Here is a 25,655-nt window from a genome sequence, read left to right on the forward strand (position 1 = left end):
ATTTGAATGATAAGATACTTAGTAAACAAGCTAGTGAAATGGAGTCAGTCAAGAGATGCTTGAAAGTTTGAGATTAGATTTTTCTATATGTCCAAAAACTAACGTACATTGTACATTACATAATGTTTTTGAAGTAAATCTAATGTAATTCATATGACGTAATGAGAAACTAACGCTGAATTCAAATTAGGACTCTATTCTCTTCCCCTGTCATGTTAGCAGTGAGATCCCTATGCCTGGAAAAATACCTCATTGTTGTCTGACATAAACTAGTATGTTAATAGGTATAAGTACTGTACAGATTGTAGCTCTATTATTTGCTGTAATTATGTGTTCCAAAAACAATCAACCGTTTATTCTTTCAACTGTCAGTTTAATTTGCCTAAGGTATCTGTCTGCTTAGGGCAATAAGCCATCTGTTTTGTTGTTAAACTGCCTTCTGGTTGTCAAGTTTTTGTTATGATAAACTGTAATCTTGCCTTGCAGGTGGTACAGTGAAGGAAAGGAGCTTGAAAACTCACCAGATATTCACATTATCCAGTCAGGAGATCTGCACTCATTGATTATAGTTGAAGCTTTTGAAGAGGACACCGGACGTTATTCTTGCTTTGCTTCAAACATCTATGGGACAGACTCAACTTCTGCAGAGATATACATAGAAGGTTTATACTTATAAATCTTTGCAAAATGAACTGATCATAAATCTTTAAAAACAGAAAGATGTGTTTTATTTACTAACACTAAATTTACTGGTTTGCTGCACAGCTGATCAGCGGAAAGTCAACAATTCCAGTCTATTAATACATTTTATCATTTTCTCTCTGAAAGTTCTTTTATATAGGTATTCTTATTGCTCTTTAAATACATTTTTACTAAGCCTTGAGCCTGCAACAAACTCAGATCCAGGACCTCTTGCAGATCTCATTGTAAGATCAGGGACTAAAAGTGCTGAGATTGTTATACCGCTCTATAGTGCTTTTCTGTAGCTCCTCTAGAAAAAAGAAAACTCAACCTATGTGTCTAATTCCCCATCAATCTGTTTTTCTCGCACTTGTTGCACAAACATTTGAGGAATATGATAGTTCTGGCAATAATTATTATTTCAACAAGGAAAACTGAAATGTAGCCTGAGATTAACCTGTTATCCCCAACTTGCAGCTGTATACAAACAAGTCCGACACATACTTTGATCCTTATATCTGCATATAATATGTACTGTAAATGAAACTGAATGTATTTGTTTTCTCAGATTTAAGCTTCTTATCTCATATTTTCCATCCTTATGTTCCAAAACCAAGCCATTTAGCTTAAAGTGAGTTCTGTCTATCATGGCTAGGTTTTTACACTGGACCCATTATCATAGTAGCTGGAGGGCCTCACAAGTTTTAAAAGAAATTCATAGGATCTTGGTTTCTCTCTCTCTTTCCAGACTCTAAGCAGAAGGGGTTTTTATGTCATATTTTTGTTAAGAGTGTGTGTTTATTGTGAGTTATATGACCTAACTTAGTTTGGCACTATTCCCCTCCTAACTGGTCAGCTGCTCTTGGTGCCTAAAACTATTAACTGGCTAAACACTGGCTGTAACACTACTACCGACAATAAAGAAATCTCAGTACGAGGTAACTCTTGTATTGTAGCTCATGTAGGGCAAAATTACCTTCTATTTCAGACATTTACACTTTTGCTTGGTTTCAGCCTTGTGAGCCACATTTTGGAGAAAAACGGGAAAACAAAATAAAATTGTGCAAAAATATTAACATGCAGTTTAATATTTGTGGTTGCACGGGAAAGAACAGGGGGGCCTTCAATCAAGCAGACAGTGACCCTTTATTGGGTTCTGATTGGTTAAAGATGTCTCACTTTGGGATCTACATCTCTGTGTAGATAGAATGAGGGTCACCTAACTAGAGCCTTTTCATTTTTTATGGGAATGAAGAGGCACCTCTTTTGTAAACTTAATTGCTCTTCAGTTGATTCAGGCCTTGAATTAACAAAGGACTCTTATAAGCTTAGTTTATTTTAATGGCTCATCCCAACGCTTTACTCAACTCTGTCCTAAGGGTCAAAGGCAAAGTTTAAACCTTGTTACCCCAATTTCATTTGTGATTTCAGTCTCATAAAATGTAATAGAATAACAACATTATTCTATTTTTTCAGTCATTTTAATTGTAATAATATATTTCCATGGGTGTATTCTCTTATTTTTATATAATAGAAAGATAGTTTTCAAGTTTTCAGTTATTTATCTTACTACTTCCAATCATTACATTTTTAAAAATTGCTCTGGAATGGGAACATTGATTTTAATATACATTTTGATATCTATGTAGAGTAAAGTTTTTCCTTGTATCTATTTGGTTCCAAAATTGAATATTTAAATTGTAAGAGTATTTATGGGATATATATATGTGCCTTCTACTTGGTTTGGCAATGTAATATTACATTGCCAAACCTAGCAAAACCTGCTGTAGTTCCATTTTCTATGTATTTTGTACATGCTACTGTATTTAGGGCCAGATTGTGAGATCCTTACTCTTGCTAATGAGTATCTTACACCATGACTACTCCCATTAAACTCAATGAGACTGTTTGCGGAGGAAGGTACTACTCAATATAAAGGTATCACAAACTGTCCCTTAATAATATTCTCTCTCTGTTTCTGTAATTTGCCATGAAGAGACAAATCATGGGAAGTGCTGAATACCTGCAACACCCACTTAAAACAGTGGGAGTTGTGGGTACTCAGCAGGCGCTTACTACCTCTCCAGATCTGGGCCACAATCTGCTTTTATGAAAGACAATTGGAATTGGATAGGAGACACCGCAATGGAGACATTCTCTACTAGGCACCTCAAAGAAAAAAACAGATTCTGATCACAGGGAAAGCAGAGTCAGATATTGTCTTGAGTACCAGGCCACTGACAAATGGAGCTATGATTCCTCTTACCAAAACAGTGCTAAATGGGCAGTGGCTGGAGGAGGAACCAGTAACCCGAAGAATACTAGATGTGGTTACAGGTCCCTAATGTTTTTGTGATAGTAATACCAAACATCTAAGTATAAGCTCCTATTTGACCACACAATACTTCCAAAGGCATGTGCCACAGAGCATAGAACAGTCAAAAGATTTAGATATTAGTGACATTTTAAGGAGGAATTGTGGGGCATCGAGCCAGACATTCACTTTAGATGCTGTTTTCCTCGCTTGAATCCATCCCATTTCAAATCTGTATTGGCCCAAGATTTATCATTAGTAGTGTTGGATTTAATTCAGTATACTGTATTACTTCGTTTTTACTTCACATAATCTTTTGGTTTGTTTTAACTTTATAATCCTAACTTTAAAAGGCTATATAAGAAATCCTAATAATGGAGGTTTGCGTACTTGCTAGACAAATTACTGAAAATTTTGATTCCATGTGAAATGTTTTTCCCTTCCACAGGTGCCTCCTCTTCTGAATCTGAAGGTGAAATTAGCACAGAAGAAATGGATCAGTAAGTACTGCTTGTGTTAAGATATTCCAAGAATTTTATTGAAAAAAAAGTAGGTGTGTGATTAAGTTTTTAAAATATGTTTAACCTCTAAAATATAAAATGGGAGAATTTGTGGTTGTTTAAGTGAGCAGTTTCCCTTCTGCAAAGTGGTAGGTGCACAGATTCTCAGTGTGGGTCACCACCTGTCTGTAGCCATAAAGTACAGAACCAGAAGTTGACTGGATGCTTGACAAAAGACTACAAAAGACTACCTCCCCTTTCCAGGGACCCCCGCAGTTTCAAGACACTTCCAAAGCTAGCCCCTCTGGACTCTGGACTCTGAAACAAAAAACCCGAATCTCTCGTTCTGCATCAGCACCTTGCAAAAATAATACTCAGCAAGAAAAATTTTACTACTGCAGAGAACTGTAACCATAAGTTTAAAAGATCTCCCTTTTTCAGGAGGTCTGGATCCATGGACCTATCCCTTCAAAGAAGGGGAAATTGTCAAGTAAGCAACCACAAATTCTCCAATTCTCTCTCAGGGCTAGCTCCATAGATCCTCGGTGTGCGATTTTCTCAACAGTAACAAAATTCCTAGGGAACGATCAAAATAATGTCACTGAGAGAAAAGGATTCCCCTACTCTATGAAAGCACTGCAGCGTGCAAGACTTGCCTGTCAACATCTGCATCAGCTGAATACTGTGTATATCTTGTAAAACTTGGTAAATGAATACAGGGATGACCATGTCGTAGCTTTACAGATTTCATCATAAGAGACCTCCCTTTCTCATCTCATGATGCCACCAGCGCTTGTACTAAGTGAGCTCTGATGCCCATTGGAGGTTTGAATTGTTTTGCTCTATATGCCTCAGCAATGCATCAGCATATCCACTGTGAGATTGATGATTCTGATGCCTTAGTACTTTTTTTTTTTTTTGGATGAAATAAGACCAGTAAGGCTGTTTTTCTTATGCAGTTCTTTTCAGACAAAACTTTAAAGCTTTCCTTACATTCAGCTAATGCCATAGCTTCTCCTTTGGATGAGACGGATGTGGACAAAAAGAAGGCAATGAGATCTCTTGTGCTCAATGAAAAATCAAATCTACTTTTGGAATAAAGGTGGGATGCATTCTCAAATTCACCTTATCTTTGTGAAACTTGCAGCAGGATGGATCAACTGAAAAAGCTCCCTACTCTGACAACCTTCTTGCCAAAGTGATAGCGATCAAAAACGTCTTTTGATAGTCAATTAATACAATGAAACTGATTTCATAGGTTCAAAGGGCGCCTGGATTAAGGCATTGAGCAGCACAATGTTCAAATCCCAAGACAAAGCTTGCTGCACCTTATGGAGATGCAATAGCTGAACAACTGTAATGAAGCACTGAGATTGTTGAAGATGACTCAGAAATTTACTATACATCTATGCTGTTGCCACATTTGGATCAGTGACTGAGTCGCTTGAGTGAGCCCCTCCTTGGATGGGACTCTGATTAGAATGTTGCCCAGGAAAGGGTATACCTGTATCCTCTTCTGCCTGCGAAGGTCCATTATAAAGTAAAATTATGAACATAAGCTAAAATTATGACTGAAATGTATTTATCAGACTAGTATGGGGAGTGGGTAAACCTGTTCCTCGAAGACAAAGGACAAGCTGATGCCTCTAGCCAGGTGTCATCAAAGTTGATTGTCATCACCTGTCAAGAGGCCATTCTTTGGCAATGAAGAGGGACAGGAATAGGTTGAGCTGCATTTTAACAAACAACATGGAACCTCTTTCACCACAAGACTCTGTGTCTCCATCCTCACAGTGGGAAGGCATTTTATCTAGGCATAACTCCAGGAAAATGCAGGAACTCTGCTGAACAAGTGAGGCATTATATCTAGTGTTGGAATTTGTATTGCAGGAAGATTTGTTTCTCCCCTTTCAGGCTTAGCCTTGGTCCATTTGCTTTTGCAATAGTCTTGCCTTCTGTGATTAGAGGAGTAGTCATGAAAAGGATATATAGGCTGTAATAAGACCAGCTATTCTTTTTCCTGGATTTGGAGTTAAGAGGGTTCCGTAAAGTCTTTTTTAATTTAATTGAGGATTCCACCACCATTTTGTCAAACTACTCCCCACATAAGCAACTTCCTGAATATTTTGAAGCCTCTAACATGATTTCAGCCTGTATATTTCCAGGCTCGTTATGAGAGGTGCCCATCTGGTCACCACATTGGAGGCCAAGGTATGTGCTGAAAACATCAAAGCATCCCTGGTTGCATCAACTTTGAATGCTGAAACCATTGAGATGTTCTTTAACTCCAAACCTAACTACAATGATTTCTTAGCCTTTTTTGGCAGTTTGGCTGCCAAATTGTCAGTCAAAGCCAGTACCATAGAGAGGAACATACAGCCTCAAATGACTCAGGTTGGCTTGGTTCATGAATCTTCCTCAAATTTTGGAATTGACATGAAGCTAGAGTTGAGCAAATAACTGATTTTTCAGCTTGGTGACTGTACCAACTTTTTTGTTTGTTTGTTTTGTTTCTGCTTTGGGTGTTTTTTAAACTCCCTATTTCTGTTGTTCTTGTTTGTTTTTTAAATAAGTCTAGCTGAATTTCAAAATGAAATGTCATTTCAAAACAAAAAGTCAAAACATTTTGTTTCAAAAATGTTGAAATAAAACATTCAGACTTTTTTTTAAATAATTTGTTTTGGCTGAAACTATTAACTGAATTTGACCAATCAACTGCATTTTTTGGCAAATAAAACTATTTGAAATTTTTGCCCTGCTCTACCAAAAGCCCTACATGAAATCAGGAGAGTTCCACCAGTCTTCAAGTTTCAAAATGAAAGTTTTGCACAGCACTAGCAATGGCTTTTCTAAGGGTCTCATTCCTAACCATTCTTCTCTTTCGCAAGATTATTAGAGGATGAGCTATTTGATGCCTCCAGGTCTGTCAACTATTTTCCTGCTCTTAAAGAGATGGGAAAACACCACCTGATTGTTGTCTCCAGGTTGCTTGCTTCAGTTAGGTTTTGAAGCCATGTACTGCAGTCCTGTATTTCTTGGTAAAGAGAATGCTGCTCTGAGTTAGTAGCTAGATGTCCCCAAAGAACAGGATGATGTTGGACTAGATGTAGGATAACCAGAATTTCCTTTTCTTGCTACTTAGCTTCCAGCTGTCATCACATGAACCTGAATATTCTATATTTAAAGGAAATGAATACTACATCATCTGCTAAAAACATAACAATTCTCACATTTGCAAATAAGAAAGCAATGTTTCCTAAAGCTGAATACTCAGTTTGCAGCAGTGTTTTTTCAGACTCTTGAGTCTGGCTTCCCTGGGAAGGCTCTGATACCTTCCAGAGGAGGTGCACATATGGCCCAAAGAAAATGAAAAAGAAGACTGGCTCTTCGTTTTAATCATTTTTACTTAGCGCTAAAAATAAAACAGAACCAGCTATCATATTCAGGATGTTAGCTGAATTATAAATGGAAATGACATAGCAGAAATAAAAAAAACGTAATTACATCTGTAAAATGTGCTACCAAAATTTTTAATATTTTTGTCAAAGTGAAGATATTCCTGCTGCTCTTTTTTAAGTACCAGATTATTTATTCTGTGTCATAGTGGACAACAACATTTCTGTTAGACTCTGAGAGCCAGATCCTCACATGTGCCTAAGGAGTATTGAGTACAATTGAGGAAGGAATGGTATGCACCCCTTGTTCCTAAAGTTGGCTCTGTGCTGGTCCAATCCCCCACAATAGATTGGAGCAGTTTTAGAGACACAAATTTGGTTAATCCATGCTGGTTTTTATAATATACTGTAAAACTAAATCAGCCACCTGAGTAGTATATGGCAAATTTATGCAACAAAATTATTAACTCCACATATATATTCCCACATGAAATTGACTTTATCATATTGATTTAGATGAGACCTAAAGTTAATCCTAAAATGAAGTTTTTATAGTATTATAATACCGTGCATATTATGGGAGCATAATCAGAGAGAACATCTATGCAATACTATCCACTACTCACAAAAGCACAGTGCTCATTTTTAGAAAAAATTGTTTGTTTGTTTAAATATTTCACAGAGTCCAGAAACCAACTGATGTCTCTTTGAATGCACCATCTCCTGCTACTAACAGTACAACCACTCATCAAGAGACACCAAAGGTGCCATCTACTGTGGGTCAGCCAGTTTATCAGGTACAGGAGACAATATTCTATATGATCTATTTAAGAAAAATCTTTCTTTAAAATATACATCTTATACAGTTCAATTTTTACACATGATGTGCCTATCTGATAGACTTGTAGCTCTGCACCTCATGATGAGACATGGCTGCATGCACACATAGATATCATGACTGCTAGCTAACCATATAACACATGGCAGAGAGAGTGGAGCCTCTTGCTCCCAGAGCATAGGCATCAGAAGCGCCGGGAAAGTGGTGGGTTTCAGAGCCCAAGCCCAAAGGTCTACACAGCTTTTTTTAGTTCTATAGCACGAGCCTGACACTGTAGACCTAGGCTCGCCTCTGAGATTTGCTGCCAAGGGTTTTAAAATGCAGCATAGCCATACCCTATGGGCATGTCTACACTATGAAATTAGGTCGAATTTACAGAAGTCGTTTTTTTAGAAATCGTTTTATATAGTCGATTGTGTGTGTCCCCACACAAAAAATGCTCTAAGTGCATTAAGTGCATTAACTCGGCAGAGTGCTTCCACAGTACCGAAGCTAGCATCGACTTCCGGAGTGTTGCACTTTGAGTAGCTATCCCACAGTTCCCGCAGTCTCCGCTGCCCATTGGAATTCTGGGTTGAGATCCCAATGCCTGATGGGGCAAAAAACATTGTCGCGCGTTGTCAAGGTTCCTCCCCCACTCTGAACTCTAGGGTACAGATGTGGGGACCTGCATGAAAAACCTCCTAAGCTTATCTTTACCAGCTTAGGTCAAAACTTCCCCAAGGTACAAAATATTCCACCCGTTGTCCTTGGACTGGCCGCTTCCACCACCAAACTAATACTGGTTACTGGGGAAGAGCTGTTTGGACGCGTCCTTCCCCCCAAAATACTTCCCAAAGCCTTGCACCCCACTTCCTGGACAAGGTTTGGTAAAAAGCCTCACCAATTTGCCTAGGTGACTACAGACCCAGACCCTTGGATCTTAAGAACAATGAACAATCCTCCCAACACTTGCACCCCCCCTTTCCTGGGAAATGTTGGATAAAAAGCCTCACCAATTTGCATAGGTGACCACAGACCCAAACCCTTGGATCTGAGAACAATGAAAAAGCATTCAGTTTTCTTACAAGAAGACTTTTAATAAAAATAGAAGTAAATAGAAATAAAGAAATCCCCCCTGTAAAATCAGGATGGTAGATATCTTACAGGGTAATTAGATTCAAAAACATAGAGAACCCCTCTAGGCAAAACCTTAAGTTACAAAAAAGATACACAGACAGAAATAGTTATTCTATTCAGCACAATTCTTTTCTCAGCCATTTAAAGAAATCATAATCTAACACATACCTAGCTAGCTTACTTACTAAAAGTTCTAAGACTCCATTCCTGGTCTATCCCCGACAAAGACCAGCATATAGACAGACACACAGACCCTTTGTTTCTCTCCCTCCTCCCAGCTTTTGAAAGTATCTTGTCTCCTCATTGGTCATTTTGGTCAGGTGCCAGCGAGGTTACCTTTAGCTTCTTAACCCTTTACAGGTGAGAGGAGCTTTCCCCAGGCCAGGAGGGATTTCAAACGGGTTTGCCCTTCCCTTTATATTTATGACACGCGTGGTTCTGGGTACATGTCGTCAGGCCCTCCCTCCCTCCTTCTGTGAAAGCAACGGCAGACAATCATTTCACGCCTTTTTTCCTGAGTTACCTGTGCAGACGCCATACCACAGCAAGCATGGAGCCCACTCAGCTCACTGTCACCGTATGTCTCCTGGGTGCTGGCAGATGCGGTACTGCATTGCTACACAGCAGCAGCAACCCATTGCCTTGTGGCAGCAGATGGTGCAATAGGCCTGAAAATCATCCTCATCGTGTCCGAGGTGCTCCTGGCTGCCTCAGTAAGGTTGGTCAGGAGCGCCCGGGCAGACATGGGCGCAGGGACTAAATTAGGAGTGACTCGACCAGATCATTCTCTTTAGTCCTGCAGGCAGTCCTATTGCACCATCTTCTGCCGAGCAGCCAGGAGATGTGGATGGCTTGCAGTCCTACTGCACTGTCTGCTGCCAGCCAAAGATGTAAAAGATAGATGGAGTGGATCAAAACAAGAAATAGACCAGATTTGTTTTGTATTCATTTGCTCACCTCTCCCTCCCTCCTTCCCTCTGTGATACCAATGGCCAACAATCGTTTTGGTGAGGTCTGTAAGGGGCACCTTGAAAACTTTAATAAGAGATTCAGTCCTGCTTGAAATACCAGAGGGAGGGATAGCTTAGTGGGTTGAGCATTGGCCTGCTAAACCCAGGGTTTTGAGTTCAATCCTTGACGGGGCCATTCTGTGTAACAGTTGTTTTTGTTTCTCCTTGATGTAAAGCCACCCCCTTTGTTGATTTTAATTCCCTGTAAGCCAACCCTGTAAGCCATGTCATCAGTCACCCCTCCCTCCGTCAGAGCAACGGCAGACAATCGTTCTGCGCCTTTTTTCTGTGCAGACGCCATACCACGGCAAGCATGGAGCCCACTCAGATCACTTTGGCAATTAGGAGCACATTAAACACCACGCGCATTATCCAGCAGTATATGCAGCACCAGAATCTGGCAAAGCAAAATCGGGCCAGTAGGTGACGTCAGCGCGCTGAGGAGAGTGATGAGGACGTGGACACAGACTTCTCTCAAAGCACGGGCCCTGGCAATGAGGGCTTCATGGTGCTAATGGGGCAGGTTAATGTGGTGGAACGCCGATTCTGGGTCCAGGAAAAAAGCACAGACTGGTGGGACCGCATAGTGTTGCAGGTCTGGGATGATTCCCAGTGGCTGTGAAACTTTCGCATGCGTAAGGGCACTTTCATGGAAGTTTGTGACTTGCTTTCCCCTGCCCTGAAGTCCTTGAATACCAAGATGAGAGCAGCCCTCACAGTTGAGAAGCAAGTGGCAATAGCTGTGTGGAAGCTTGCAACACCAGCTACCGGTCAGTCGGGAATCAATTTGGAGTGGGCAAATCTACTGTGGGGGCTGCTGTGATGCAAGTAGCCCACGCAATCAAAGATCTGCTGATATCAAGGGTAGTGACCCTGGGAAATGTGCAGGTCATAGTGGATGGCTTTGCTGAAATGGGATTTCCTAACTGTGGTGGGGCCATAGACGGAACCCATATCCCTATCTTGGCACCGGAGCACCAAGCCGGCGAGTACATAAACCGCAAGGGGTACTTTTCGATAGTGCTGCAAGCACTGGTGGATCACAAGGGACGTTTCACCAACATCAACGGGGGATGGCCGGGAAAGGTACATGACGCTCGCATCTTCAGGAACTCTGGTCTGTTTCAAAAGCTGCAAGAAGGGACTTTATTCCCAGACCAAAAAATAACCGTTGGGGATGTTGAAATGCCTATATGTATCCTTGGGGACCCAGCCTACCCCTTAATGCCATGGCTCATGAAGCCATACACAGGCAGCCTGGACAGTAGTCAGGAGCTGTTCAACTACAGGCTGAGCAAGTGCAGAATGGTGGTAGAATGTGCATTTGGACGTTTAAAGGCGCGCTGGCGCAGTTTACTGACTCGCTTAGACCTCAGCGAAACCAATATTCCCACTGTTATTACTGCTTGCTGTGTGCTCCACAATATCTTTGAGAGTAAGGGGGAGACGTTTATGGTGGAGTGGGAGTTTGAGGCAAATCACCTGGCCGCTGGTTACACGCAGCCAGACACCAGGGCGGCTAGAAGAGCACAGGAGGGCGTGATGCGCATCAGAGAAGCTTTGAAAACCAGTTTCATGACTGGACAGGCTACGGTGTGAAAGTTCTGTTTGTTCCTCCTTGATGAAACCCCCCGCCCCTTGGTTCACTCTACTTCCCTGTAAGCTAACCGCCCTCCCCTCCTCCCTTCGATCACCACTTGTAGAGGCAATAACGTCATTGTTGCTTCACATTCATGCATTCTTTATTCATTCATCACACAAATAGGGGGATAACTGCCAAGGTAGCCCGGGAGGGGTGGTGGAGGAGAGAAGCACCAGGAGGGGTGGTGGAGGAGGGAAGGACAAGGCCACACAGCACTTTAAAAGTTTAAAACTTTAAAACTTATTGAATGCTGGCCTTCTGTTGCTTGGGCAATCCTCTGGGGTGGAGTGGCTGGGTGGCCGGGGGCCACCTCACCGTGTTCTGGGCATCTGGGTGAGGAGGCTATGGAATTTGGGGAGGAAGGCGGTTGGTTACACAGGGGCTGTAGTGGCGGTCTTTGCTCCTGCTGCCTTTCCTGCAGCTCAACAATATGCTGGAGCATATTAGTTTGATCCTCCAGCAGCCTCAGCATTGAATCCTGCCTCCTCTCATCACGCTGCTGCCACCTTTCAGCTTCAGCCCTCTCTTCAGCCCGCCACTTTCTCTCTTCAACCCACCACCTCTCCTCCCGGTCATTTTGTGCTTTCCTGCACTCTGACATTGTCTGCCTTCATGCATTCATATGTGCTCTGTCAGAGTGGGAGGACAGCATGAGCTCAGAGAATATTTCATTGCAAGTGCGTTTTTTTCACCTTCTAATCTTCACTAGTCTCTGGGAAGGAGAAGATCCTGTAATACTTGAAACACATGCAGCTGGTGGAGGAAAAAAACGGGACAGTGGTATTTCAAATGACACATTTTATAGCACAATGGGTACACTCTTTCACGGTAAACCTTGCTGTTAACATTACATACATAGCACATGTGCTTTCGTTCCAAGGTCGCATTTTGCCTCCCCCCACCACGTGGCTATCCCTCACCCCTCACTCTTCCACATGGCTAACAGCAGGGAACATTTCTGTTCAGCCACAGGCAAACAGCCCAGCAGGAACAGCACCTCTGAATGTCCCCTTAAGAAAAGAACCCTATTTCAACCAGGTGACCATGATATCACTCTCCTGAGGATAAAAAAGAGAGATAAAGAACGGATGTTGTTTGAACGCCAGCAAACATACACTGCAATGCTTTCTTCTACAATGATTTCTGAGTACGTGCTACTGGTCTGGTGTGGTAAAGTGTCCTACCATGGTGGGTGGAATAAGGCTGCCCGCCCCGAAACCTTTTGCAAAGGCTTTGGGAGTACATCCGGGAGAGCTGCAAATGCCAGGGCAAATTAATCATTAAACATGCTTACTTTTAAACCCTGTATAGTATTTTAAAAGGTACACTCACCAGAGGTCCCTTCTCTGCCTGGTGAGTCCGGGAGGCAGCCTTGGGTGGGTTCCGGGGGTACTGGCTCCAGGTCCAGGGTGAGAAACAGTTCCTGGCTGTCAGGAAAACTGGTTTCTCCGCTTGCTTGCTGTGAGCTATCTACAACTTCATCATCATCATCTTCCTCGTCCCCAAAACTTGCTTCCGTGTTGCCTCCATTTCCACTGAAGGAGTCAAACAACACAGCTGGGATAGTGGTGGCTTAACCCCCTAAAATGGCATGCAGCTCATCATAGAAGTGGCATGTTTGGGGCTCTGACCCGGAGAGGCCATTTGCCTCTCTGGTTTTCTGGTAGGCTTGCCTCAGCTCCTTAAGTTTCCACGTGGCACTGCTTCAGGTCCCTGTTATGGCCTCTGTCCTTCATGCCCTGGGAGATTTTGACAAATGTTTTGGCATTTCAAAAACTGGAATGGAGTTCTGATAGCATGGATTCCTCTCCCCATACAGCGATCAGATCCCATACCTCCTGTTCGGTCTATGTTGGAGCTCTTTTGCGATTCTGGACTCCTTCATGGTCCCCTCTGCTGATGAGCTCTGCATGGTCACCTCTGCTGACGAGCTCTGCACTCACCTGCAGCTTGCCACGCTGGCCAAACAGGAAATTGAAATTCAAAAGTTCGCAGGCCTTTACCTGGCCAGTGCATCTGAGTTGAGAGTGCTGTCCAGAGTGGTCACAATGGAGCACTCTGGGATAGCTCCCGGAGGCCAATACTGTCAAATTGCGTCCACAGTACCCCAAATTCGACCCAGCAAGGCCGATTTCAGGGCTAATCCCCTTGTCGGGGGTGGAGTAAGGAAATGGATTTTAAGAGCCCTCTAAGTCAAAAAAAAGGGCTTCATCGTGTGGACAGGTGCAGGGTTAAATTGATTTAACGCAGCTAAATTCAACCTCTACTCCTAGTGTAGATCAGGGCTAAGACTATGAGGCAATGAGCAAAAGGAGCAGCTGTACCATCTCAGCCAATAGAGGGAATTCATGCACTCTCTACCAGGTCAGACATTCCATGTAGTAAAGGGCAGTTGCATCTGTAGATCAGTTCATTAGTGTCTTCACATTACAGACTGATTTGTTCACATTCAGTAGTGATAGACATATCATATAATGTAGCCTCTTTTTTCCTGATGGGACTCATTGCAATTAATTTTAATTCAGTGACGCTGCTATGATTTGTGTTAAAATAGTTTCTATAATGTTTTTATTTAGCATATTATTTCATATTTTAATATTCCTATTTAGAGTTTTCTAATTGATCTTAGCTTATAATTCTTCTCCTTTGTGAAGGCAGAATATTTGCCCTTAAGAGTAAACTATTTCCCTCTGTACAGGAAACCGCTAGCCATATTGTTTAATTGAAAAGTTGTGAGCAGATATGACTGAATCCTTGATGACCAACTTCCTTAAAATGTTATGTCTAAGCCTATTTGCCTACTCTTTGCCAGGAGTATAAATGAGCTATTTATTTCGCCGGACTTCATTATACAGATAGTTAGTGGTGTATTGTATTGTACCTATATAATATTTAGGAAAGGTATGAAATACACTGGCAAAATATTATTTGTACAACACATTTTTACTATATTTTATGGCTTGATGAGCTAACAAAATAGTGCACCAAATTCAGCTCTCACTTATATTACGGTGTAGCTGAATTAACCTCCTTTAAAGCAGAGTTACTCTGGATGTACACCACTGTAACTGAGAGCTGAATTTCTTTCAGGAAGTTAAATGTAAATAATGGCAGTTACACAATGGAATCGTGGTAACAATAGCACAAAGTAAAGATACCCATTTAACTGGACATCTTAGGTCTATTAGGAGGGAGTAAAATGGATAATAGCCAAGGTGTTAGACACAGTAGGTACAAGTCCTCCTTTGTTAAACTCTCTACACCTTCATTATCTTTTCCATTTTCTTATGTGAAATCATATAGATGAGGCATGCTCTCAAGAGACAAAGTGCTGTATATCAGTTCTGATTGACAAGGGAACAGGCCTTTCATTCTGTGACACTATACCAGTACAGAGAGGAGGATGTGTATAAGGATATTCAAAGTAGTTTTCACTCACCCATCTTTTCCTGGAAAATAATCTCTTACCGTTGTTTTGTTTTCCTCCTATGGACTCTAACGACTTAATTGCTCATCAGCTTTTTTCTCCTACAGACTTTGAGGGCCACATTTTCAAGAGTGGGCTTTCATTTTGTACTTTTATACTTGCATTAAACACAAATTGAGTAGTTAGGTGTGCAAATGTCCAGTTTGCAAACACAAATGCAGAAATTGTGCTCCCATGGTTGCATACACAATTTACTTCAGCAAAATTAAAGGCCATCTGAAAATGTGCTTCTATATGCTATCAAAATAAGATTACCTTGTGATTTCTGTAAGTCATTTTCACCTCAGAGGCTCAGTTTAGTTAACCAAAGGCTCACCATCATAGTTATTAGCACATCTCACTTACAAGAACTGAAAGGTTTATACATCTGCATAAGAAGTCTGTATACAGTAGCAAGTTACTGTGAAACAATTAGCCATCTTGGGCCAGATTTGTAAAGATATTTGGGCACTCAAAGATGCAGGTAGTTACCCAGTGGGATTTACAAAAGCCCACCTAATGCCCACCTGTATCTTTAGGCACTTGAATACCTTTAAAAATCTGGCCCCTTATGTATAGAAAACTCTCTGTGATGCTTTCCAGGGATACCTAGGGTCATGAGGCCCCTCGCTACCACCTGACCTTAGCATGAGGATGTCTTGTCAGTTCCCTGATTCTTGCTGTCTATGTTAGCAATAGACACACATTAACCCCCAAGGCCTCGAAGCCTCCCTCAGGCCTGCCCAGCCCATGATCCACTGAACACTCACTGAATTTATAGATTCTCTACTCCCAAAGGAAGAGTACACATCAGCTTACTACCTGTGACTCAGGATCACCACTCTTCTTAACACATCACATTTATATATATATTTATAGTGAAAACAAGATTACATTTATTATCAAAGAATAAAAATTAGAATTATAGTAAGTAAAAATATTGGAAACAAATGGTTACATATAAAACAAAATCATAACATGCTTTCTAGAGCCTAAACTTAATTCACGGGACATTCCTTAGCCTCATATAGCATGGCTTACCCCAAATCCTTTCTCCAGTGTTTTCAGCCAAGATGGCTGAGATCCTCCTTTCATAAGATCAAGCCCATTGCCAGTTTCTCTGCCCAGACTGAAGGATGCCCAGTGCACCTCTGTTTCCCCCAGTTACACCCCTAAAAGTTCATTATCTGTACTTGTAAACAGGATAACCCCTCTGTTGTTTTTTCCTCCAGCACTCGCAATCTATTCATAAGCATTTGAATTAATATGCAAATAGACTTCCATTATAAAATACACAATACACAATGGTCAGCCAGGGAGATAAGTATCTCCTATCTCCTGCCTGGAGAAGTCTGACTCATTGCATACTATCTCTGTGTGACCTGCCTTTACCTACAAGACCTTAAGGATATAATGTTCTGTAAATGTACAAAACTGATTACACATTATCTGCAGATACATTTCACAATAATTATGACGACGAATGTGACACATGTTTTCAGGAGAGACCTTACATGACCTCTTTTGGTGAACCCAGGGGATACCTGTAACCCTATGTACCCCTGTTCCCTGTCTGCCAGTGGCCATCAAGTAGTCCTTGGGTCACACTCCTCACTCTTAAATTCTGATGAACTAAAAATCTTGATTGTACTACCCTGGGGAGCCTGCTATACTTTTCAGCTCTTTACCAGACATTTTCAAGATATCAGTCAACACGGATTTTAGATGCCTATTTAAAAATGAGGTCTGCTGTACCATGGTAAATTTCTCCATTTCCTGGAATTAGGCTGGTAACGTCCAACCTGATGCTAAATCACTGAACTAATGGGAATTTGCTGTTGACTTCAACAAGAACAGGTCCTTTGAGTGAACCCAGCTTTGACAGCATTGCCTGGGGCATGCATGCAAGTCCATCAGTTGTCCAGAAAAAGTCATCAGTTTCAATTTTGTTGGCTTGTAAGAGACTGCCTTTGAAATTTGAAAGCCTCCTCTCTCCAGTGAAACTGAAAATTTAATTATACTGATTTTGGGCTATTTCTCCTCCCCCAGAAAGGAATTGTATATCAAGTTTTCGTCAGCAAGTTATGCAATGTAGATTAGAGAAACTCTGCCAGCAGCATGATATTTTCATTTTGATTCCACTCACCCAGCTGAGTAAGGTCAGTGCTGAGGTATTCCACCTCTGTAAATCTGTTTGCTTTGGCAGATGAAGGTCACATGTATGATTTAAATTTCTAAGAATTAACACCCCCTAAGTATTTTGTAAATCGGAATGCTCACTTAAAAGGAGCCTACCTCTCAGGCAGCCTACATGGATTTGCCTTGCTGCAGTAGCCATGGCAGATACAATGCCTGTAATGAAGAATTCAGTCCTCTTTTTTAGGGTTAACATAGTCAAACAACTCTTTTTAAGAGGTTTAGTGGTACACAGGCAACAGCATACCCAGGAAGATTACTACCGTTATCAGTCTTCTACAGATCAACTTCTTTTCTCCAGTTTAAATATCCTAGTCTGGATCCTGAACCCCATTGTTTTTCATACTGCATACTAGGTAATGCCATGAAAGAACTCATGACTGTAAAACTAAACAGGCTTTTTATTATGAAAATTATTTACAGAAAAGCAACTGTAGCTATCATTCTAGTCACATGCACACAAACTGGCTTCATCGTAACTAGGGTTGCCAACTCCCTATTTGCAGAAAACCTAATGCCCTTGCCACGCCCCGTCATGCCCCTTCTCTGAGGCTCCGCCCCTGCTCACTCCATCCGCCCCCCCCATCGCTCGCTCTCCCCCACCCTCGCTCATTTTCACTGGGCTGAGGCATGAGATTGGGGTACGAGAGTGGGTGAGAGCTCCAGCTGGGGATGAGGGGTCTGGGGTGGGGCTGGCGATGAGGAGTATGTGGTGCAGGAGGGACTTTAGGCTCAGGGTAGGGGCCAAAGGGTTCAGAGTGTGGGAGGGGGCTCCAGGCTGGGGCAGGATGTTGGGATGTGGGGGTACGAGCTCTGGGCAGGTGGCACAGGCTCCAAAGTGGGGCCAGAAATGAGGGGTTCAGGGTGTCGGAGGGGACTCCGGGCTAAGGCCGAGGGGTTCAGATTGCAGGAGGGGGCTCAGGGCTGGAGTACGGGGTTGGGGCATGGGAGGAGGTTTGGGGTGTGGGCTCTGGGCAGCACTTACCTCAGGTAGCTCCCGGGAAGCTGCCGGCATGTCTGGCTCCTAGGCGGAGGCACTGCCAGGTGGCTCTGCAGTCTGCACACTGTCCCTGCCTACAAGCGCCACCCCAACAGCTCCCATTGTCCGGGAACTGCGGAGCCAGCACTGGGGGGAGAGGGGAAAGCAGTGCGCGGAGCTCCCCTGGCATTCCATAATCCTAGGAACCAGAGGGAGATGCTGGCAGCTTTCTGGGAGCTGCGCGGAGCTGGGCAGGCACCCTGCCTGCTCCACTGTGGGCAGCCAACTGAACTTTTAATGGCCTGGTCAGCAGTGTTGACCAGAGCCACCACGATCCCTTTTCAATGGGTCTTCCAGTCAAAAAACCCTACTCGTACCGCCTCCAAACTCTTCCCTCCTACAACCTGTGCTCCTCCTTGCAAGTTCTATGCAGTTTGCTACCCCCACTAAATCTACTTTGTGACATTCTAGTAACACAAAGCACACTTAACATAAAGCTGGTCACAATTCAGCCTGCTAAGGATTCCCCTTGCATGCTGCTATAAAGCCTGTGTAACCATCTCCCTTTGTAGAATAATTTTATGAAGGAAAACCAAATGTGTTTTGTGTTTTTTTGGTACACAATACCTGAATGGTTTTTCAATTTATAGTTCATTAACAAGAAATTCAGGCAAACACTTCTCCAATTTCTCTTGTTCTTTGTTCCATTTTTTCTTAGTAAAGAACCACTGTATTGATTTGATTAGAAATCACGGGGGCTTTTTGCCTATCATACAGCCATTTTACAAGGTGGGCTGTAGTTGTAACTGTGAGCAATGATTTATATACATTTATTTAATTTTGCTTAAATGGGCTGTTCAATAAGTAAAACTAAAGTCTTCAAATTTAGTAAGAGTGCTTAACAAATTTAGAAAGAAAACTCATGGTGGAATCAGGGCTGGATTAAGGTTATGAGGGGCCTCAGGCTAATGGGAGTGAAGGGCCAAAGTATGAATTACATATTGCAAAAAAAATTATGAAGTCATCAAATATTTAGCTACATACATATTTACATATTATTTATTTATTTAAATTTAAAATGTTTATTCTACTCTCACTACACTCAATTCTTCAAACAGATACTTCTGAGTAAGAGGTAGCATGAGGGATGCTGCACTGTCCTTCTCTTAGGGTATGTGTACACTACGAAATTAGGTCGAATTTATAGAAGTCAGTTTTGTAGAAAGCGGTTTTATACAGTTGATTGTGTGTGTCCCCACACAAGTGCTCTAAGTGCACGTAGTCGGCGGAGTGTGTCCACAGTACCGAGGCAACTGTCAACTTCCGGAGCGCTGCACTGTGGGTGGCTATCCCACAGTTCCCGCAGTCTCCACCGCCCATCTGAATTCTGGGTAGAAATCCCAGTGCCTGATGGGGCTAAAACATTGTCGTGGGTGGTTCTGGGTACATATCGTCAGGCCCCCATTCCCTCCCTCCCTCCATGAAAGCAAGGGCAGACAATCGTTTTGCACCTTTTTTCTTGAGTTACTTGTGCAGACGCCAAACCACAGCAACCATGGAGCCCACTCAGCAAACCGTCACTGTATGTCTCCTGGGTGCTGGCAGATGTGGTACTGCATTGCTACACAGCAGCAGTTAATTGCCTTTTGGCAGCAGACAGTGCAGTATGACTGGTAGCCGTCATCGACGTAGTCCTGGGTGCTCTTTTAATCGGGCACCTGGGCAAACATGGGAGTGACTCAGCCAGGTCATTTCCCTTTTAAGTTTCATCTCGTGGTGATTCAGTCCTACCGGAAGTGCACTGTCTTTTAACCTCCAGCCAGCAGAAGATGATGGCTAGTCATCATACTGCACCGTCTTCTGCCAAGCACCCAGGAGATGATGACAGCTAGCGGTCGTACTGCACAGTCTGCTGCCAGCAAGATGTATAAAGATAGATGAAGTGGCTCAAAACGAGAAATAGACCAGATTTGTTTTGTATTCATTTTCTCCTCCTTCCCTCTGTGAAATCAATGGCCTGCCAAACCCAGTTTTGAGTTCTATCCTTGAGGTTTTGAGTTCTATCCTTGAGGGGGCCATTCAGTTTCTCGCAAAGCCACCCCCTTTGTTGATTTTAATTCCCTGTAAGCCATGTCGTCAGTTGCCCCTCCCTCCGTCAGAGCAATGGCAGACAATCGTTCTGCACCTTTTTTCTGTGCAGACGCCATACCACGGCAAGCATGGAGCCCGCTCAGATCACTTTGGCAATTAGGAGCACATTAAACACCACGCGCATTATCCAGCAGTATACGCAGCACCAGAACCTGGCAAAGCGAAATCGGGACAGTAGGCAACATCAGCGCACTGACGACAGTGATGAGGACATGGACACAGACTTGCTCAAAGCACGGGCCCTGGCAATGTGGGCATCATGGTGCTAATGGGCCAGGTTCATGCGGTGGAATGCCGATTCTGGGTCCGGGAAAAAAGCACAGACTGGTGGGACCGCATAGAGTTGCAGGTCTGGGACGATTCCCAGTGGTTGTGAAACTTTTGCATGCGTAAGGGCACTTTTATGGAACTTTGTGACTTGCTTTCCCCTGCCCTGAGGCGCAAGAATACCAAGATGAGAGCAGCCCTCACAGTTGAGAAGCGAGTGGCAAGAGCCGTGTGGAAGCTTGCAATGTCAGACAGCTACCGGTCAGTCCGGAATCAATTTGGAGTGGGCAAATCTACTGTGGGGGCTGCTGTGATGCAAGTAGCCCACGCAATCAAAGATCTGCTGATATCAAGGGTAGTGACCCTGGGAAATGTGCAGGTCATAGTGGATGGCTTTGCTGAAATGGGATTTCCTAACTGTGGTGGGGCCATAGACGGAACCCATATCCCTATCTTGGCACCGGAGCACCACGCCGGCGAGTACATAAACCACAAGGGGTACTTTTCGATAGTGCTGCAAGTGGATCACAAGGGACGTTTCACCAACATCAACGGGGGATGGCCGGGAAAGGTACATGACGCTCGCATCTTCAGGAACTCTGGTCTGTTTCAAAAGCTGCAAGAAGGGACTTTATTCCCAGACCAAAAAATAACCGTTGGGGACGTTGAAATGCCTATATGTATCCTTGGGGACCCAGCCTACCCCTTAATGCCATGGCTCATGAAGCCATACACAGGCAGCCTGGACAGTAGTCAGGAGCTGTTCAACTACAGGCTGAGCAAGTGCAGAATGGTGGTAGAATGTGCATTTGGACGTTTAAAGGCGCGCTGGCGCAGTTTACTGACTCGCTTAGACCTCAGCGAAACCAATATTCCCACTGTTATTACTGCTTGCTGTGTGCTCCACAATATCTTTGAGAGTAAGGGGGAGACGTTTATGGTGGAGTGGGAGTTTGAGGCAAATCACCTGGCCGCTGGTTACACGCAGCCAGACACCAGGGCGGCTAGAAGAGCACAGGAGGGCGTGATGCGCATCAGAGAAGCTTTGAAAACCAGTTTCATGACTGGACAGGCTACGGTGTGAAAGTTCTGTTTGTTTCTCCTTGATGAAACCCCTCGCCCCTTGGTTCACTCTACTTCCCTGTAAGTTAACCACCGTCCCCTCCTCCCTTCACTCACCGCTGTCAGAGGCAATAAAGTCATTGTTGCTTCACATTCATGCATTCTTTATTCATTCATCACACAAATAGGGGGATAACTGCCAAGGTAGCCCAGGAGGGGTGGTGGAGGAGAGAAGCACCAGGAGGGGTGGTGGAGGAGGGAAGGACAAGGCCACACAGCACTTTAAAAGTTTAAAACTTTAAAACTTATTGAATGCCAGCCTTCTGTTGCTTGGGCAATCCTCTGGGGTGGAGTGGCCGGGTGGCCGGAGGCCCCCCCACCGCGTTCTTGGGCATCTGGGTGAGGAGGCTATGGAACTTGGGGAGGAGGACAGTTGGTTACACAGGGGCTGTAGCGGCGGTCTTTGCTCCTGCTGCCTTTCCTGCAGCTCAACCATACGCTGGAGCATATTAGTTTGATCCTCCAGCAGCCTTAGCATTGAATCCTGACTCCTCTCATCACGCTGCTGCCACCTTTCAGCTTCAGCCCTCTCTTCAGCCCGCCACTTTCTCTCTTCAGCCTGCCACTTACTCTCTTCAGCCCGGCACCTCTCCTCCCGGTCATTTTGTGCTTTTCTGCACTCTGACATTGTCTGCCTCCACGCAGTCGTCTGTGCTATGTCAGTGTGGGAGGACACCATGAGCTCAGAGAACATTTAATCACGAGTGCGTTTTATTCACCTTCTAATCTTCACTAGCCCCTGGGAAGGAGAAGATCCTGTGATTACTGAAACACATGCAGCTGGTGGAGGAAAAAAAAGAGGCAGTGGTATTTAAAAAGACACATTTTCTAGAACAATGGGTACACTCTTTCACGGTAAACCTTGCTGTTAACATTACATACACAGCACATGTGCTTTTGTTCCAAGATCGCATTTTGCCTCCCCCACCCACGGGCTAGCCCCTCACCGTCCCCCCGGCTAACAGCGGGGAACATTTCTGTTCAGCCACAGGCAAACAGCCCAGCAGGAACGGCACCTCTGAATGTCCCCTGAAGAAAAGAACCCTATTTCAACCAGGTGACCATGAATGATATCACTCTCCTGAGGATAAAAAAGAGAGATAAAGAACGGATGTTGTTTGAACGCCAGCAAACATACACTGCAATGCTTTCTTCTACAATGATTTCTGAGTACGTGCTACTGGCCTGGTGTGGTAAAGTGTCCTACCATGGTGGGTGGAATAAGGCTGCCCGCCCCGAAACCTTTTGCAAAGGCTTTGGGAGTACATCCGGGAGAGCTGCAAATGCCAGGGCAAATTAATCATTAAACATGCTTACTTTTAAACCCTGTATAGTATTTTAAAAGGTACACTCACCAGAGGTCCCTTCTCTGCCTGGTGAGTCCGGGAGGCAGCCTTGGGTGGGTTCCGGGGGTACTGGCTCCAGGTCCAGGGTGAGAAACAGTTCTTGGCTGTAGGGAAAACCGGTTTCTCCGCTTGCTATCTACAACTTCACCATCATCATCTACCTCGTCCCCAAAACCTGCTTCTGCGTTGCCTGCATCTCCATTGAAGGAGTCAAACAACACAGCTGGGGTAGTGGTGGCTGAACCCCCTAAAATGGCATGCAGCTCATCATAGAAGCGGCATGTTTGGGGCTCTGACCCAGAGCGGCCTTTTGCCTCTCTGGTAGGCTTGCCTCAGCTCCTGAAGTTTCATGCGGCATTGCTTCGGGTCTTTGTTATGGCCTTTGTCCTTCATGCCCTGGGAGATTTTGACAAATGTTTTGGCAGTTCGAAAACTGGAACGGAGTTCTGATAGCACGGATTCCTCTCCCCATACAGCGATCAGATCCCGTACCTCCTGTTCGGTCCATGTTGGAGCTCTTTTGCAATTCTGGGACTCCATCATGGTCACCTCTGCTGATGAGCTCTGCATGGTCACCTCTGCTGATGAGCTCTGACCCGCGTGGTAAGCTGCAGGTGACCTTGCAAACAGGAAATTGAAATTCAAAAGTTCACGGGCCTTTTCCTGTCTACCGGGCCAGTGCATCTAAGTTGAGAGTGCTGTCCAGAGCGGTCACAATAGAGCACTCTGGGATAGCTCCCGGAGGCCAATACCGTCTAATTGCATCCACAGTACTCCAAATTCGACCCGGCAAGGCCGATTTAAGCGCTAATCCACTTGTCAGAGGTGGATTAAGGAAATCGATTTTAAGAGCCCTTTAAGTCGAAAAAAGGGCTTCATCGTGTGGACGGTGCAGGTTTACATTGATTTAACGCTGCTAAATTCGACCTAAACTCCTAGTGTAGACCAGGGCTTAGGCATCCTTCCTCCTAGGTAGTGGAGTGTTCATCTATATGAGGATACACACTGCAACATTCTCCATCCTGCTCACCTCTTTTAACCTTGTGCTTCTACCCTCAGCTCAGTGCATGGCACAGGGCAAAGCCAAGCCCTGCAGGCGTTTCCCCCAAGCTATGGACTCTACACCACATCCCTATCTCACTCTGACTGCAGTCTGGGAGGCAGTCAGCTTTTATTATGTACAAGAACACCACGCAAGTGTAAAATCCACTGAAGTAGAGGAAGTAGTAGTGGGAAAATTACATTGGGTGGCATTGTATTTTAGGCTGTCTTGCACTGAAAGCTGCCTCCCAGTGTTGCACTGGCTGAGGACAATGAATTACTGTTTTGACATTGAACCCAAATATTATTTGTGGGATACCCAGTTTGTGTCGTTAATCTCCAGTGATTCACCACATCAGGCCATTCTGTCACCAAGCTCTTCCACAATTAGAATCATAGAATAGAATCATCGGACTTGAAGGGACCTCAAGAGGTCATCTAGTCCAGTCCCCTGTATTATCTAGAATGGGTGATCACCAGCTCTGACATGAGGTTTTTTAAGCATGAGTTCTGTGTGCACCAGCCTCTTATGGTTTGCATTTGTTTGTTTTAAGCTTTCTGTAAGAAAAAGGTAACAGCTAGAAGAGACACAGATCTTTAGATGGTTGCCCAGTCATAATATTTAGCACTTCTGTACTATGTTAGCTCTTCAAAATCACTGTAAAAAGATTAAACAAACAATCTAAAGCCTTTCAGCTTTTGAATGACTAGGAACTGACAAAACAGAGCTATTCCCTGTTGTGTTCTCTGCCCCCCTGAACAAGAAGACTTCACTGAAAATCAGCATCTTAAAAGAACCATTAGGGATCTTTCAAAAGAACAGTCCAACCAAGGCTGCTGTAGTGACACCCTTGTTACATCAGGTCTGGTGTTTGTTTAAGGCTGGTGTTTCTGTTTCATTTGCGTGTGTAAATCAATCAGACCTTGCTTATTTTTTTCCTTAAACTGCTCAGAGTTTAGGGGAGGAAAGTGAATGAGATTCCACTTATATCAGGTGTGAAAAAGCAGAAGGGATCAAAATCTATTCTTGTGCAAAAATCTGTTCTCCCTGAAGTCAATAAAGCTACACAGGTGTACCTGTCAGCAGGAATTGGCCTGTGTTCTCATTCCCTTCTCAAATCACATTCCATGCTTACCCAACATTTTCCACTTGGGAAAGAAGTTAGTTTTAGGGGCAGAAAAATGAGGACTAACTTCAGGTTTATTTAACTTTAAGTTTTTGGAATGAAACTCAAAAGAAATTAAATGTGAGATACTTTTATGATGGATTGAACTGCTAGAGTACCAGCAAATGGACAGAATTTGCCTTTAGTCTATTCAGCCAGTCTTTCTATCATAGCCTGCTAAGAAGTGGATTTAAAATCCTGAGGGAGAGGGGAGGGAGAAAACTTCAACATTGTGTGTTGAGCTTCCTCCAGTACTTTTGCAACCCCTTAAAAGTACAAAGATGCATTGGCCTGTGGAACTAGGCTGATCATAAGGAAATAGCTTGGTTCCCTGTGCATCCCAGTGCAGAAAAATACATCAAAGAAAAAGATTGGATTTCTTTGCTTTTTAATACAGTTCAATACAGTATTGAATACAGTGT

The 25,655-nt window shown here is 43.6% G+C and overlaps 1 protein-coding gene and 1 long non-coding RNA gene across 2 annotated transcripts in view; one reads left to right on the forward strand and one right to left on the reverse strand.

Annotated features, from left to right (window-relative positions):
- MYPN (myopalladin) overlaps nt 1-25,655 on the forward strand; it is a 114,339-nt gene that overhangs the window by 30,741 nt on the left and 57,943 nt on the right. Inside the window, exons 3-5 of the mRNA XM_075130855.1 lie at nt 487-662; nt 3,444-3,495; nt 7,573-7,687. Coding sequence (XP_074986956.1) covers nt 487-662; nt 3,444-3,495; nt 7,573-7,687 — 343 coding nt within the window. The remainder of the gene's footprint in view (nt 1-486; nt 663-3,443; nt 3,496-7,572; nt 7,688-25,655) is intronic.
- LOC142072793 (uncharacterized) overlaps nt 1-25,655 on the reverse strand; it is a 171,048-nt gene that overhangs the window by 29,092 nt on the left and 116,301 nt on the right. Inside the window, exon 4 of the long non-coding RNA XR_012669367.1 lies at nt 522-641. This is a non-coding gene — a long non-coding RNA (uncharacterized LOC142072793). The remainder of the gene's footprint in view (nt 1-521; nt 642-25,655) is intronic.

The sequence above is a fragment of the Caretta caretta genome, chromosome 7 (genome assembly GCF_965140235.1).
Source record: "Caretta caretta isolate rCarCar2 chromosome 7, rCarCar1.hap1, whole genome shotgun sequence".
NCBI classification, from domain to species: Eukaryota; Metazoa; Chordata; order Testudines; family Cheloniidae; genus Caretta; species Caretta caretta.